The sequence below is a fragment of the Arachis stenosperma genome, chromosome 2 (assembly GCF_014773155.1).
Source record: "Arachis stenosperma cultivar V10309 chromosome 2, arast.V10309.gnm1.PFL2, whole genome shotgun sequence".
NCBI classification, from domain to species: domain Eukaryota; kingdom Viridiplantae; phylum Streptophyta; class Magnoliopsida; order Fabales; family Fabaceae; genus Arachis; species Arachis stenosperma.
In genome coordinates, this window is record NC_080378.1 from 101,515,333 (window position 1) to 101,530,468 (window position 15,136).

The 15,136-nt window shown below is 39.8% G+C and overlaps 2 protein-coding genes across 2 annotated transcripts; both read right to left on the reverse strand.

The window, feature by feature from the left end:
• Positions 1-2,464: 2,464 nt before the first annotated feature.
• On the reverse strand, positions 2,465-7,909 carry LOC130961339 (calcium-dependent protein kinase 13-like). Its single transcript, XM_057887171.1, has 7 exons — positions 7,047-7,909; positions 4,845-4,988; positions 4,486-4,638; positions 4,180-4,295; positions 3,932-4,099; positions 3,093-3,323; positions 2,465-3,015 (listed from the first exon to the last, which is right to left on the reverse strand). Exons 1-7 carry the CDS (start codon positions 7,681-7,683, stop codon positions 2,854-2,856), a joined length of 1,611 nt encoding a protein of 536 aa, XP_057743154.1. The 5' UTR covers positions 7,684-7,909; the 3' UTR covers positions 2,465-2,853.
• A 3,912-nt stretch (positions 7,910-11,821) lies between these two features.
• Positions 11,822-14,474, reverse strand: LOC130963309 (uncharacterized). The gene is made up of 3 exons (XM_057889439.1): positions 13,862-14,474; positions 11,979-13,781; positions 11,822-11,874 (listed from the first exon to the last, which is right to left on the reverse strand). Exons 1-3 carry the CDS (start codon positions 14,472-14,474, stop codon positions 11,822-11,824), a joined length of 2,469 nt encoding a protein of 822 aa, XP_057745422.1.
• Between the last annotated feature and the right edge of the window lie 662 nt (positions 14,475-15,136).

A 15,136-nucleotide genomic window follows, 5' to 3' on the forward strand; every position in this document is an offset into this window, starting at 1 on the left:
AATATATTCAATAGGTATGCTGTATGCAAAAGCTTTCTGAATATATTAAAAAAAATTAAATAATGAAAAAAGTACCAAAAAGTCATGCTCAAAATTTTGAAACAAATTAAACAGCTTAATTAGTTTTCAGTAATACATCGGCGATGAAATCACCTGAATTCATTTTATATATCGACTTTAAAACCATGAAATTATTGATAATATGTGAATATAAATTATTTCTCATGAGTAATTAGGCATATATTTAATATGTATTTTATACAAATAATTAGTTTAGTCATTAATTTTTAATATACATATAGCATGTTTATAACAATTTATGTTTTGACATACAAAATTTATACTATTTCTATATTAGCCCATATTGGGAAATTTTACAAATAACACATGGCACACTACTCTCAGTCCCAACAGACCAAAAAGTACAAGGATCATAGAGATCCGTTTTAAGAGAGCCTCATGCTAAAACTCACCCAAGAGGCCAAGATTACGTAGTGACATACGTGTTTGTCTCAGATTCATGAGGCATGTAACGTAGATTCCTTTGATCTATCCAATCACACTTTAGAAACTAAGCTACTACTTTTCCTTTTCAGTGTTTGGACCACCAATAAATTGCTACCGACATTGCAATTGAGGATCTTGGGGTATGTTGGGTTGTGTGTGAGTGCGTGGGGTATGAAAAAAGAATAGTTTTTTTCTTGTTTATCACCTGCAGAAATATGTTGTGTTCATGGAATGGCCAACTCATAACTCATCATAACAGGGATACTCTTCTTTTTTTTATTAGTACATGTACATATACTTTAATAGTAAAATTTGCTTCAAGCCACATAATTGTGTGTTGTGGTGATATTTTGGTGGCTTCCACATTTATATGATCAACATCAATCATGATTTGTGGACTGGTGTGGAAGTAGATATTGTGTTTATATCACAAAAGTTGGAACTACTTTGTTTATATCCTAGCACATGGCATTATATGGAAAAATACTCATATACTCTTAGGCGACACAAATATGAAGACAAATATAGAAAAAAAAAAAAGATTTAGAACATTTTGACAGGGACAAAGTATATATTATTACATAACAATAATTTTTATAATTATATAATAACAATCAAATTTAATAACATAACGAGAATAAATAATTATCCTATTATGTACCACTATTAAATTTGTTCATTCCAAAAGTTGAGAGACAAAACTTCGTCATAATAAACAATTTTTTTATAACCTTTTTTTCCATTTTATTCTCATAAAAATGTCAAAATTTCAAGTTTTAACCCCTCCTCTCTCTCTCTCTCTCTCTCATTTTCCTATATTTTTTTTAAGAAAAAAAAATCTGATTTATTAGTTAAGTTGATAATTTAGATGTGTTATATTCTTAAATTTGTAACTTAGTTTGAGTTAACGATCTCTGATGAGGAATAGTGATAAAGAAGGTTGAGAGTTATTCAATGTAAAAAAAAAAAAAAAAAGTAGATACAAACGACATTTTCAATTTTTTCTGTACCTGTATCTCTGGATTTATATCTTATGATAAAATCCAAACTAATCCTTAAAATATACTCACTATATAGGACTATAGAATCTACCCCTGCTTAGGGGGCCCCCAAATATTTCCTACCTTCAACCCTTCTCTATTACCTTTCTTCTCTTCCTGTCTCGTCCAAGCTTCCTTTATTCTGTCCAGCGCATTCTTAATAACAACAGTAGCTTTCAGAGGTCTGATAAATGGTGGTGAGAAAATTCTTGGTTCCTCCATTTCCAAACCCACCAGCACACCACAAAATAGATATCCATCCACTTGACAGTCTCTTAGCACATGGAGGATGGCCTCTTCTTGCCTTGGGCATGCATCACAATCTCTTCTGCCATGGGCTACTCGGTGATAGAAGGGCCAAAGGCCCAGATTAGCAAGTCTCTAAACTGTACAATCATGATGGCTCCAGGAAAGCATAACGGTTTTTGAGGGCAAGAAAGTCATACTATAAAAGCAAGTACAAAAAATAACTTAATAAGAGCCATACTGTGAAATAAATAATAGTGGTCTGTCCCCAAAAACAGTGAACATATTTTGGGTTGACATTGGCTCAGTAACCAAGTCAATGAATCAAGAGCTTTGATGGCTCAAGCAATCAAACCAATAGGGAAACAAAGAGCTTTGATGGCTCGTAATTAAGGCCTACTACACACAGTCATGATCTGATAACACACTGGTTTGTGCTGCATTTCTAAACATGTTATGCAATTATACATAATTGTAAAATTAAAACTTATTGTTTAAATTAGAAGTATTTTTCTATCAAAATCAATCTTGCACAAGTCAAGTAACACCTCTCAAAGCTCTTCCTTTCTGATTGAACAATGACACGGACATGCCTATTCCTTTGATGAATACACCAATATTGATTCCAGGTTTATGAAGCAGACACAGAATTGGTATATCTCGCTAGGTCGTTCATCAAGACATTCAAAATTTAGTAAACAGCTATTTTTCTAGGATACAATGACCAAATCATAGTTCAATAAAAGGTACATGAAATTAGCATGTTGACAAGCATACGTTGGCCACATTGAACAATTGAGATACCATTGTTAAACAAGATGGGTGTGGTTAAAGAGAGGAGAAGCATACGTCACATCATTTGGCTCCAAGGTACCATGGTTTTACCGTAGTAGCAAAGTGCATGTATAACTGGCTATGCACAATGCACATTACTTTGTGATTCACATGGCAGCAGAAAAGAAAGACCCAATATAACAAGGAACCAAAAAATCATCACAGGGAAGCCATGTTTAGAATATAGAAGGAATATTACACTATTTAGAAAGAGAAAGGCCAACACTCAAACAAGTAACTGCTCAGTTCCTAAATTTACAGAACCGTCCTTCATCAACTTTAAGCTCAAGCTGTTGAATCTCCCGCGTGAGTAATGCCTAGATGCTTTTCTCCAATCTGTTCCGGTTTTCATCATAGCCACAAATTCTTCATAGCTGATGCGTCCATCCTGTAATAATTCAATAATTTGAGGCTTTTTTGTTGCGCAACCAAGTCTGTATAAAAAGAACGTGATTGAATATTCACCTTGTCTGTGTCCACTTCCTGCAAAATATCATTTGCTACGTCTGCACAATCATCTGTCCCGTCTTCCATCAAAGCATTCCGTAACTCGTCTGGTTCAATATAACCATTCCCATCCTTGTCAAAGTAAGAGAAGGCCTTGCGAAGATGCTCATCATTAGCCATCCTTTTTAGATGGAGGGAAACTGCAACAAATTCTCCATAGTCAAGGGTTCCCTTCCCATTAGTATTTACCTGTTGAAAATAATGTGAAATGTCAAGAAAAGATGAACCATTATGGCATTATATGGAAATCAGTTGTACATGCATTTGATGTACAAACAATATCTAGCTCATTAACAAGTTGCCATACTCTGTCCAAAAAATTTCCTAAAATTCTCTCAAAAATGATTATATTTTGTGCACAAAAGATCTACAAATCTCAACAAGGTTAAATAATAATAATAATAATAATAATAATAATAATAATAATAATAAAAATAAATAAATAAGTAAAAGTGTAATAGTAAGGTGTTGATCACACTCAAACAAAAGCACTTGTTTATGATATAAAAACTAAATATCACATACTCAATCTAACTGGTCCGTAGCAATGTCCCATGCCCTTATACTGTGAGGGCATGCTAAACAGCAATAAATTTTTGTTTTTATTTCTGGGTTACAGGAATGACTTTCCTTTCCTTTTTCTTCTTGGGTGTTGGGGTGGGGGGTTACAGTAATTATTTTTTTTTCTTAGTTAATATCTTATCATACACTCTGTGATGTTGCATGTGGCAATTTTATCATAGTCAACAGTCAACACCATGGAGATTATACAAAACTTGGAAGTTGACTACACTTACAGCTTCAAGAAGCATCTGAATTTCGGACTCGGCAAGTTGAGATCCGAAATTTTGAAATCCAGCTTTTAGTTCTTCAATGGAAACAATACCATCGTTATCAGTATCCATCTTTTTGAAGATATCTTTGATGTCTTCAACTTCTTCATTGGACAAGAAATCAGCAATGACCTATTTCCAAATGTAAAATCTTAGAACTAGTGCACAATAAAACCACAAGCTAATGATATCAGCATATGAGGTGAACCAACCCTAAGGGCTTTTCTTTTGAATCTATTCATCATAGAAAACTGCTTAAGTCTTGATTTTACAGCATCCCCAAGAGGAATATTTGGAGCCTTCTTAGCATTTTGGATCCAAGGATGCTCTGAAAGACAAGAAAAGAAAAACATAATGAAACCTTAAACATACATTAAGAAAAACACCCCAGATATATTTAATACAAATCATTGATAAATAACTACATGTCAACATGAACAGTTGATGAATAACTTTACATCTATATTGAAAATAACACAAAAGGGCAAAAGGCAAATGGTACAAAAGATAAAACATACCAAGCACCTGTTTGGCAGTTAGTCGAAGTTTAGGGTCTGGTTCTAACATTTGCTTAACAAGACTTTTAGCACTTTCTGAAATACTCGGCCAAGGTTCTCGTTTGAAATCTATAAGCCCTCTGAGAATAGCCTGTGCAACCCCTTGTTCAGATTCTGCATTAAAATCAACCTCCAAGTTAGGAATAAAGTTTAAATGCGAGTTAATGAGAAAATGAACCCATGTTCAAAGGAATATGAGCATGTCCAAGCACTGATACGGATTAGAAAACACATGGTAAGAATGAATGCCATACATATTCATTCACCACATAGAAGGGCAAGCAGAAAGAATGCCATAAGAGAGGCTTAGGACTTAGTACCAGCCCAAAATGGGGGAACGCCACATAGTAAGATGTAGAGTATCACTCCTGCACTCCATATATCTATTTCTGGCCCATAGTTCCGCTTGAGCACCTCTGGAGCCATATAATATGGACTTCCAACAATTTCTGAGAATTTCTCACCTGGAAATTCACAGATTTACCCAAAAGGCTATGTAAATATTGTGCCAGACATCATAAGCAATGACAGAAAACTGAAACATATGTTGAAACACAAAAAGGTAATGCAAAACAATGCACCTGGCATGAGCCAGTGCTTTTCTTTCAAATTATGGTAATAACATCAACAAACAGTACTATGGAACTGCAAAACAAAATTGCTACTAGATATCAGATTCTTCATGCTAAGGCTTTTTAACAGAAAACAAAATAGAATGGGTCTTTTGTTTGTTGATTTGCTCAATGCCATGGGAAAGTTAGAAGAAATCAAACTACTTTTAATGCTATCATAGACATCTAAAACAACCTGCTGATAGACCACACTAATCTAAATTATACTTGCCAAGGATCGATGCATTTGGACTAAATCCTATGAACATATCCACATATTATCTCCATCTCCATCTTTTGTTTCTTTTCTTTTTCTTTTTCATTTTTCTTTTTTTCCTTCTCAAAATCTTTCAAAAGAAACATAACCTAACACAGTAATACCGTGACTGCAAAGCTTTATTTTCATTATGGGCTCAGACCAGGACCTAAGATGGACTCCACAAATTTAATTTTACAGTGTACGAAAAAAGTAAGGATTCCATTAACACAATGATGCTTAGAAGTTGGGAGTTAAAGATACAGAGGAGATTTTATGCCATTCAGATCACTAGGAATATGTACTGGATGCCTGCACAGGGTACATACCAGACCAGTTATATCAGTAGTGAATATCTTTGTACAAAAGAATCAGTGAAAGTTTGGTGTAATTTAACAAACAAGTCCTGCACACCATTACACAGCAGATTATCCTTAGATCAGCTTACACATCACATCTTTCCTTCTCTAACATCCCTTCTACATTAAATAAACATCATAAATTATGCCAACCTTTCATTAATGAAGGATACTTTGTGTAGAGTTTTCCTTTGAATATATACCATGCAAGATTCTTTTTATCCAATAAACCATTTGAAGGTTTCCCCTTCCATTTTAAATTGTATATGGCCTCAATATATATATGACAAAATTTCTGTCACAGTACATCTGCTAAATTCCATATCATTCAACAATAATATACTCTATATGTATAATGTCCCAATAGAAGCATAAGTACTGAATAAAAGAGAAAACACAACAATGTTCTGATGATTTAACATAAGAAGTTGGATCTCATTTGATTTTTAAGTCCTAGTAAAACCACCCAGTAGGTAGCACTAACAATTCAAAGTTTTGAACAGTGAACTGCGTATAAAATACCCTGATTCAATTGACGAGTTCACCAGCTCATTGAAAAAGTTAAGTACGGAAGCTCATTATAAAGTAGTCTATTTTGTTTCAATATTTCCACTTTAGAAGAAGACTGACCCCCTTTGCCTTAAAATGTCGTGGAGAAAGAAAACAAGTGCAAAATTATTGCAGCCCATTAACTAAGGAACAAAAAATAAATCTAGCTATAAATACACCTACAAGTAATCAAGATCATCCCTTTCCAGAAAATTAAGCAGTTATTAGTTACCTTTCTTCAAATTCAATATATTCAACGTACTCTAACATTTCAATCAATAATCATTCATTAACAATTGGCCTACACATAAATCAGGAACCTTTTTGGCAACATTGAGAATTTCTTATTTGGGGTTATCAAATTAAGTACATCCAGCATCCTTCAAAAAAACAAAGGTAGAGCTTTCTATAACTTATAGATTTCCAATCTCTCATCGTTCACGTTTTTCACCTTCCCTAACACCAAAGGTACACTCCCTAGTCCCTACAATCCACACTGAGATTCAATGAAACTAGCACTCCAGTGGAAGTGAAATCCGAGTCTGTGACTCACGCAAACAATATAGAAACGTCCACATTCAACTCCAACAAGAGATCATCCACCTAACTACCCCCTTCAGTTCAACATTGCATGTAAAGTTTCGAACAACGACTAAGCCTTTCCAACATTGAATGTATCACGAAAATTCAACATATCTAATTAATTAAAAAATCATACCAAACTCACATTTCCAACCTGATTCATACCTGGCTTGAAGAATATGGAAAGCCCGAAATCAATAGCCTTGAGCGGCGAATTCTCCTTCTTATTAGCAAACAGGAAATTCTCCGGCTTCAGGTCTCTGTGAATCACACCATGCCTATGGCACAGCTGCACAACCTCCACGACGGTCCTTGCAACTGCGGCGGCAGCGCGCTCCGTGTAACGCCCCCTGGCCACGATTCTGTCGAAGAGCTCCCCACCCTCGCAGAGCTCCATTACAAGGTGCACGGCGTTGTCATCCTCGCAAGCCTCACGAAGCGACACGATGCTGGAGCTCCGAGGCAGGTGGCGCATGATCGCCACCTCACGGCGCACGTCCTCAACGTCCACCGCCGTCCGCAACTTCCGCTTCGAGATGCTCTTGCAAGCAAGCAGCTCTCTTGATCCCCGGTCGATACAGAGGTACGTCACGCCGAACTCCCCACGCCCGAGCTCACGGTCCACCAGGTACTTATCCTCAATGTTCTCCTTGGGAACGCCGGCGAGGACCGTGATCGGAGCATTTTTCTGTTTTCCGGCGGCGCTGGCTGCGGAGGTGTGTTTTCCTTTGGTGTGGTCGGAGAATGATGATTTCACGTCCTCGCGAGCAACGGCAGCTGGAGATCGGCAGCAGTTGCCCATTTTTAAACTTCCGGCGTCGGCGAGGTGGTGGTTGCGGTTCTGGTGGTGGTGATGGAGTTAGGGTTTTACATGAGAATGGAGAGAGGGAAACCCTAACCCTAAGATTAGAACAAGAGAGGGGTTTTGGGTTTCCAATTTCAGAAACAGTTGAGTTTGTAGAGACTAGAGAGAGAGAGTATGTGTGTGTGTGTTTTGTGTTTCAGAGAGGAGAGAGAAAGTTTGAGTGTGAAACTGAGAACCGTTAACGGCTTCTTTGGGATGCTTTTTGTAGTAACAGTGAAGATTGAGAGTGAAAATAAAGAAACAGAGTTGCCGTAAAAACAAATGATATATTCCAAAATCATATCATTTTTATTTTGCTGGATTTTTTTCTGGAAAGTAAGTTGAAGATCAAAAACCTCAACTCGTTTTCGGAAATTATTTTTTGTATGGAAGAAGAGATGGTGAATTGGCAGAATATTGGCCTAGGAGGAAAATTACCGGAGGGTGGAGCTCACCTACAACACGCCGGGGGCGTGGTGGCGCAGCAGGAGTTGCAGCTGGCAGCACGCCAGGAGCGTGGTGGCTGAGGTGGATAGGCCATGTGGCAGCACGCGGGGGGCGTGGTGGCTGAGGTGGCAGCACGCCAGGGGCGTGGTGACTCATCACGCCGGGGGCGTGGTACGTCAGGGAAGTCAGATGCGCGGAGTCCCAAGGCAACCACGCGGGGGGCGTGTTGCGTCCTGTCTGCATGCAGGAGACAGCCCCCCACCCCGGGAAGCAGCGGTAGCAGTCCATGTATGTATATATATGCATGCAGGAGGGGCTTCTCTTCATTCATAATATCAAAGCTTAAAGTGAAAGAGGGGGGGGGGGGGGGGGGGGGGGGAAATCAAACCTGAAAGTGAGAGAGGGGAAGTGTTACACGGGAGAAGGAGAGAAAGAAGTGAGTTTAGTTGTATTAGTAAGGAGGGTATAGTAAGTAGTAGTGAGTTAAGTTTATGTGTGGAAATAATAAGAGTATTAATTTAGAGGATTAGAAAAAAAATGGTACGTAATTATCTAGCCCCTGAAGAATATATTATCAACTATCTCGATCATCCCGTTTATGTAAGTAAATAAATTTTTTTTTGATGTATTTAAATTATTTTATTTTTTATGTATTTTTTTATGATACATAAATATTTTGGTGCTAAAAATATTATTCTGTATATTTTTGAATATTTTAAGAATATAATAATTTTTTTTATGAAATAATAATAATAATAATAATAATAATAATAATATATTTAGTAACTAAATTATATTATACTGTATTGTTATTAAAGAATTTAGTAAGTAAATATTATAATAAATTAAATATGTAAAATGTATAAAAAATAATAATATATTATAACAGTATGAATTATTATCGTAAAGTATAATATATATTTATTATTATATTGTTTATAATATTATTATATGATTAGAATATTATTTATAATATCGTTATATTATTATATTATTTATAATATTATTATGTTATTTATAATATTATTATTTTTTTATGATATATATTATTTATTATATTATGTAGAATACATATATATATTATTATATTATTGTTACCGTATAATATATATTATTATAATATTATAAGCATTATTATTTAATTAATGTAACATGTAATTTTGTTAATGCAGCCTAACAGGAATTTGTTGGTGCGTAAACTGGATCCACCACAGACGTGGAATCCGATTGTGGAGAACCACTTGCGCGCCACGGGATTCTACCACGTCTCCAGAATTGGAGTCATAAGAGGATTTCACCCCATGTTAGCTGCTCTGGTTGAAAGGTGGAGGCCTGAAACCCATAGCTTTGTATTGCCAATCGGTGAGGTAACAGTGACATTAGAGGACGTTGCTCATATATTCGGGCTACCCATTGATGGAGAGCCAGTCAGTGGATGGACAGATAGTAGCAGCGAGTTTGTTCAAAATCAGGGCATATCAATATTCGGTCGTGAGCCATCAGTCAGTAGTAATGCGAAGTCCTATATAAAGTTGGCTTGGGTTCGACGTATTAGAGATGCAGAGCCGTTGAATACTGAGGAGTCCATGAGGAGATACGTCAGATGTCATATATTCTGTTTGTTAGGGTCGACCCTATTCACGGACAAGTCGACCGCATATGCACATGCCAAGTATTTACCATTGCTTCGCGATTTCGAGCAGATCCATACTTACAGTTGGGGGTCAGCTTGTCTCGCTCATCTTTACAGAGCACTATGCCGTGCATCACGATATGATACTAAGGAGATGGATGGCCCTCTGAATCTATTGTTTGTTTGGGCATGGGAGCGAATGCCGTTTCTTGCTCCCGTACCGAGACAAACCCTTCCACCCGCCCAGATACCAGTTGCCATGAGGTAATAAGTCTTATTTTAGTCTTGTGTTATATTCATGATGCATGTTTGACATATGCTGTTTTATTTAAATTTTTTCGATTAATAATGTGTCAGGTGGAGTCATTCGGAACGGACTACAGCGTGGTTATCGAAGACCGTAGAGACATTCAGGCATGACATAGACTACATGCAAGAGGTAATTAGTTATATTTTAGCTGTTCCGTTTTTCAATCCATTATTGTTAGGGTTCTAATATGCCAATAATACTATGGCAGTTTGAGTGGCGGCCGTATCACGGATTGATCGTTCCGGACGAGTTATATCCCCATCTTGAGGTGTGTGACATCGTTGCTCCGTTGTTGTCATTCGAGTGTGTCGAGTGGCACCCTGCGGACAGAGTGATGCGTCAGTATGGATATGCACAACCTCCCCCGGGGGCAGTTAGAGATATTCCAGTTGATCAGCATTGCATCGTTCTACGTGGAGTGCAGCTACATGACTGGACAGTTTTGCATGGGGGATGGATAGAGGAGTGGGCCAACAGGCGACACAGTCGACTGCGGGATCGGCACCCCCATCCGACCTGGGATTTTTTCCCGACGGTAGAGTATCGGGATTGGTACGTACGCTCCTATGGACATCTGTTGAGATTGACAGCCTACGTTCCTCATCATCCACATCCACCTGCCCCACAGCCACCTGCCCCACAGTCACCTCCCCCACAGCATGCAGTGTTTGAGCCGATTCCTTATTATATACCACAGCCACCTGCCCCACAGCATGCAGTGTTTGAGCCGATTCCTTATTATATACCACAGCCACCGGCCTACAGTCATGGTAGCCATCACTCTCAAGCCAGTCACCAGTATCACCACTCTGAGCACACCCCCCACGCTCAGAGCAGCCACCATTCTCAGCACAGTGACCACGGTCCGTCCGGCCATCATGATGATCCCGTACTTACCATTCCTTCCGGTACAGATTGGTTTGACTTCTCCAGTGGCGGAGAGGCTGGTTTGGGTGGCTGGTCAGATTTCAGTGGTATCCCTTCACTGTCGGCGTCAGCTGATCAACGTAGGGCATCGGTAGATACGGCTCATGGTGTGCAGGGTCGTACATCCGACCGCACGTCAGCGAGTGCATCATGTGATAGTGGTTTTATGCATCGTCAGCGGGCATACACAGTTGTTGACACGTTCAACCCTGGATCATCCGCTCCGACAGATGCAGGTGGTTCGGCCGCTCCGACAGATGCAGGTGGTTCGGCCGCTCCGACAGACGCAGGTGGTTCGGGAGCTCCGGGGGTGGATGACTCAGTCCGAGGTCACCCATATGACCTACGGACGGAGCGAAATCCACCTGATAGGTATACTCCATCGCGGTTCAGTCTGGGCATTATGGGTAAGGGACTGAGGTACTTTGGTGGAAAGAAGTGAGCTTCGGTTTAGGTTATCTAGATTTCATTTTCAGAGTTAATTTAATGTAATTCGAGTTTAATGTTTGCTTTGGTAACTTATGTAACCTGTAGTTCCTTTTTTTGTATAATGTAATTCGTGTTTAATGTTTGCTTTGGTAACTTATGTAACCTGTAGTTCCTTTTTTTGTATAATGTAATTCGTGTTTAATGTTTGCTTTGGTAACTTATGTAACCTGTAGTTCCTTTTTTTGTATAATGTAATTCGTGTTTAATGTATAATGTAATTCGTGTTTAATGTTTGATTTGGTAACTTATGTAACCTGTAATTCCATTTTTTGTATATTAACTTAATAAAATCAGTTAATGACAATATTAAGCAGACAGTTAGATATCAATGGATAGACTTCATCTGAAAAAATACAAATAACAAAGTACAAACACGAATGATAATACAAGCACTAACTGACGAAATGCAACTGTAAAGTACAAACATGAGTAAACTAAACTACGAACCAGCACCACTCGGTCCAGCACGCTGCGGACACCTACTCCGACTATGACCCTGAGCCCCACAGAGACGGCATATCCGAGGACCACGCATGTCACGTGAGTCCATTTCATTCAGGTATCGGGTCAGTTTGGGCCTGCCTTTAGACGTCCGCCTCTGTGCGGGATTAGCGACCAATGTGGGTCCCTCATAAGCAGGCCATGTCTCAGGATCTCCTAAGGGTGCGAACTCAAACCTATAAACCTTACGAACTTCCGTCATCTTGTACACATCATGCACATACAACTGCCAATCAAGACGCTGGTTAGCACAGCAAGCAATAACATGGCGACATGGTATTCGTTCAACCTGAAAGTGCCCACAGTCACACGTCCGTCGCGCTAGATCAACAACTAACACCTTTCCAGTAGTCATTTCGCGCACCTCAAACACCTCATTTCTTCTATCAAAGCGGTGCACAACTATGTTCCCAGCCTGTTGCATACTTGCTTCTATCCGCTGTTGCGCAAATGCGGAGTACGTAAATCCGGCACGCTTGCGTTCGTGAGACTCCGCACTCTTCCGCGTAAAGAGTTCATTTAACCTATAATATGTTGCTCGTACCAGCGCCAACACAGGTAGATTACGGGCACCCTTCAACACTGAGTTAATACACTCCACAAGGTTTGTTGTCATATGGCCCCATCGATGTCCCTCGTCGAATGCCAATACCCAATGTCTGAGTCCGATGGCATCGCACCACCTGGCATATGCCTCGCCTCGCTCTTCCAACCTCTTATAGTTGGTATTGTACTCCTCCACCGTTCTTGAATACCCTATATTGACAACAAGCTTCTGCAAGTGAGGGACTTTGAATGCCCTTAAGAAGTTACTGCCGATGTGTCTTATACAAAACATCCACCATGCTCTTGGAGGTTGCCAGTCACCACCGGAACGATTAACTGCTGCCCGTATTGACTCATGCCGGTCTGAGATCATACCCACACCGTCTTTTCTAACAACATACGTTCGCAGATTCCTGAGGAAGAAGTGCCACGCATCAGCTGTCTCACCTTCCACCAAGGCAAAGGCGATAGGCACAATGTTCTGGTTCCCATCTTGTGCAACAGCGACTAGAAGTGTACCTTTGTATTTTCCGTATAGGTGTGTGCCGTCAACCTGAACCAGGGGCTTGCAATGCCTGAATGCCCTAATGCATGGATTGAAACTCCAAAATACACGATGAAGTATTTTTACACCTTGTGCCTCCTCGTTCCCGTTGTAGAGTGGTCGTGTTTCTATTTGGACAACTGAACCAGGAATCTTCTGCACCATGACCGAGAGCCACCACGGCAATGCTTGGTAGGATTCCTCCCAATCACCGAAAACGAGCGCAACTGACTTCTGCTTTGCCAACCAAGCCTTTCGATAACTGATGGTATAGTTGAACCTTGACTGGACTTCTGCAATTATAGATTTCACCTTGATGGACGGGTCCGACTCGACCAAGGGCCTTATAGCCTCAGCAACTGTATCTGAGTCCAACTTGGAATGATCTTGTGAAATCGAGCCGATGGTGCACGTGTGCCTACCGTTGTATCTGCGTATCTCCCAACAACCTTTTTTCCGTATCAAGCTGGCTCGGATAAGCCAGTCACATCCACGCCCGTACATCTTGCATTTTGCATAGAACGTCTGTGGCTCAGACTCAAACACATCATAGTCAACTCCTCTAGATATAGTGAAACTTCTAATTGCTGCAACGACCGACTTTCTAGAACTGTATTCCATTCCAATTCGGAACTCTCCGTCCTCAGGATCAGCAATACCTACAGAAAGCCGAAATCATCGTTTATTGCACACTCCAAGGTATAAAGTAACAAAAACTTCGTATTTAGTCAACACGTACCTCTGTTTGCATATTCCGGAAACTCGGGGGCATGCATGGCGTCGAGATCCAACTCACACATAAAAGGTGGAACGCCCATCGGTTGACTGCTCGAGGGACGAACCACTACATTCTCCACTGCTGCCTCAACTCCCACATCACCATCCTCATCTTCATCGCCGGCTTCATAAGTGGCTTCGAAGTCCTCTTCGCTGTCACTATTCATACCTTCGTACACTGCAGCTATATCATCATTTACATCTATATCATTTTGGACCGCTTCTAGCTCCTCAGCTTCAAACTCAACATACAACTCAATCTGTGGGTGTCTCATATAAGTCTGCCGGTGAATTTGAAACATATTCTGCATACTCGCTTCATCCGTGATCGGAATGGTATCAAACTGTATTAGGCCACCAAAAATCACCACCGGATTTCGGTACAGAATTCTGCTCACTCTCATTAACGTACCATTCTCCATGCTTTGACATAGGCCGTTCTGCAGCTCCATTAACGTCATCGTGCATGGAACCACAAACGAAAACGAATTTTGTGACACAAACCTCACTCCCTCATGAGTATTACGTATTATCTCACCATTACGATACACCACCAAATTTGCGGTGTCCTCCATTACACCAACTACAGCATCAAAGAATCCTCACAACACACTCAACTCTCACTCACTCAGTATGGAAAACACTCTCGAGCTCTACCTTATATAGAGCGGTGAACTTACCACGCCCCCCACGTGGTTCACACTTGGACCAATCAGCTTCCGCCACGTCAGCACGCCCCCCACGTGCTGACGCAGCACGCCCCCCACGTGGTGCAGCAAACGGGCCAACCAGCTTCCGCCACGTCAGCACGCCCCCTGCGTGCTGCTTACGTGGCTCAATCAGAGCGTGCCACGTAGCCTCCACGCCCCCTGCGTGTTGAAGGCACCACGCCCCCTGCGTGTTACCCCTTCATCTGACACGTCCACATATTTGTAATACACACTATAACTCCATTTTCTCATAATACACCAAACTTTTTTCCATATTCTAATTAATGAGCCACTCGTTTTAGGTGTTGTGTATTTTTTCTTTTTAATCAAAATCATATATTTTATTTTGAAGGGTGAAATGACAATTTCAAGCTTTAGATATTCACGTTGCATGTTTTTTTTTATTATTATTATTACATGTAAGGTTACTGGTTAAGTAGTTAGAGGTGTTATTTATAACTGTAACCAGTAACCACCATAAAGGTTATGCATATAATTGTAGGAGTTTGTTTTTAGTAAGAAATGTT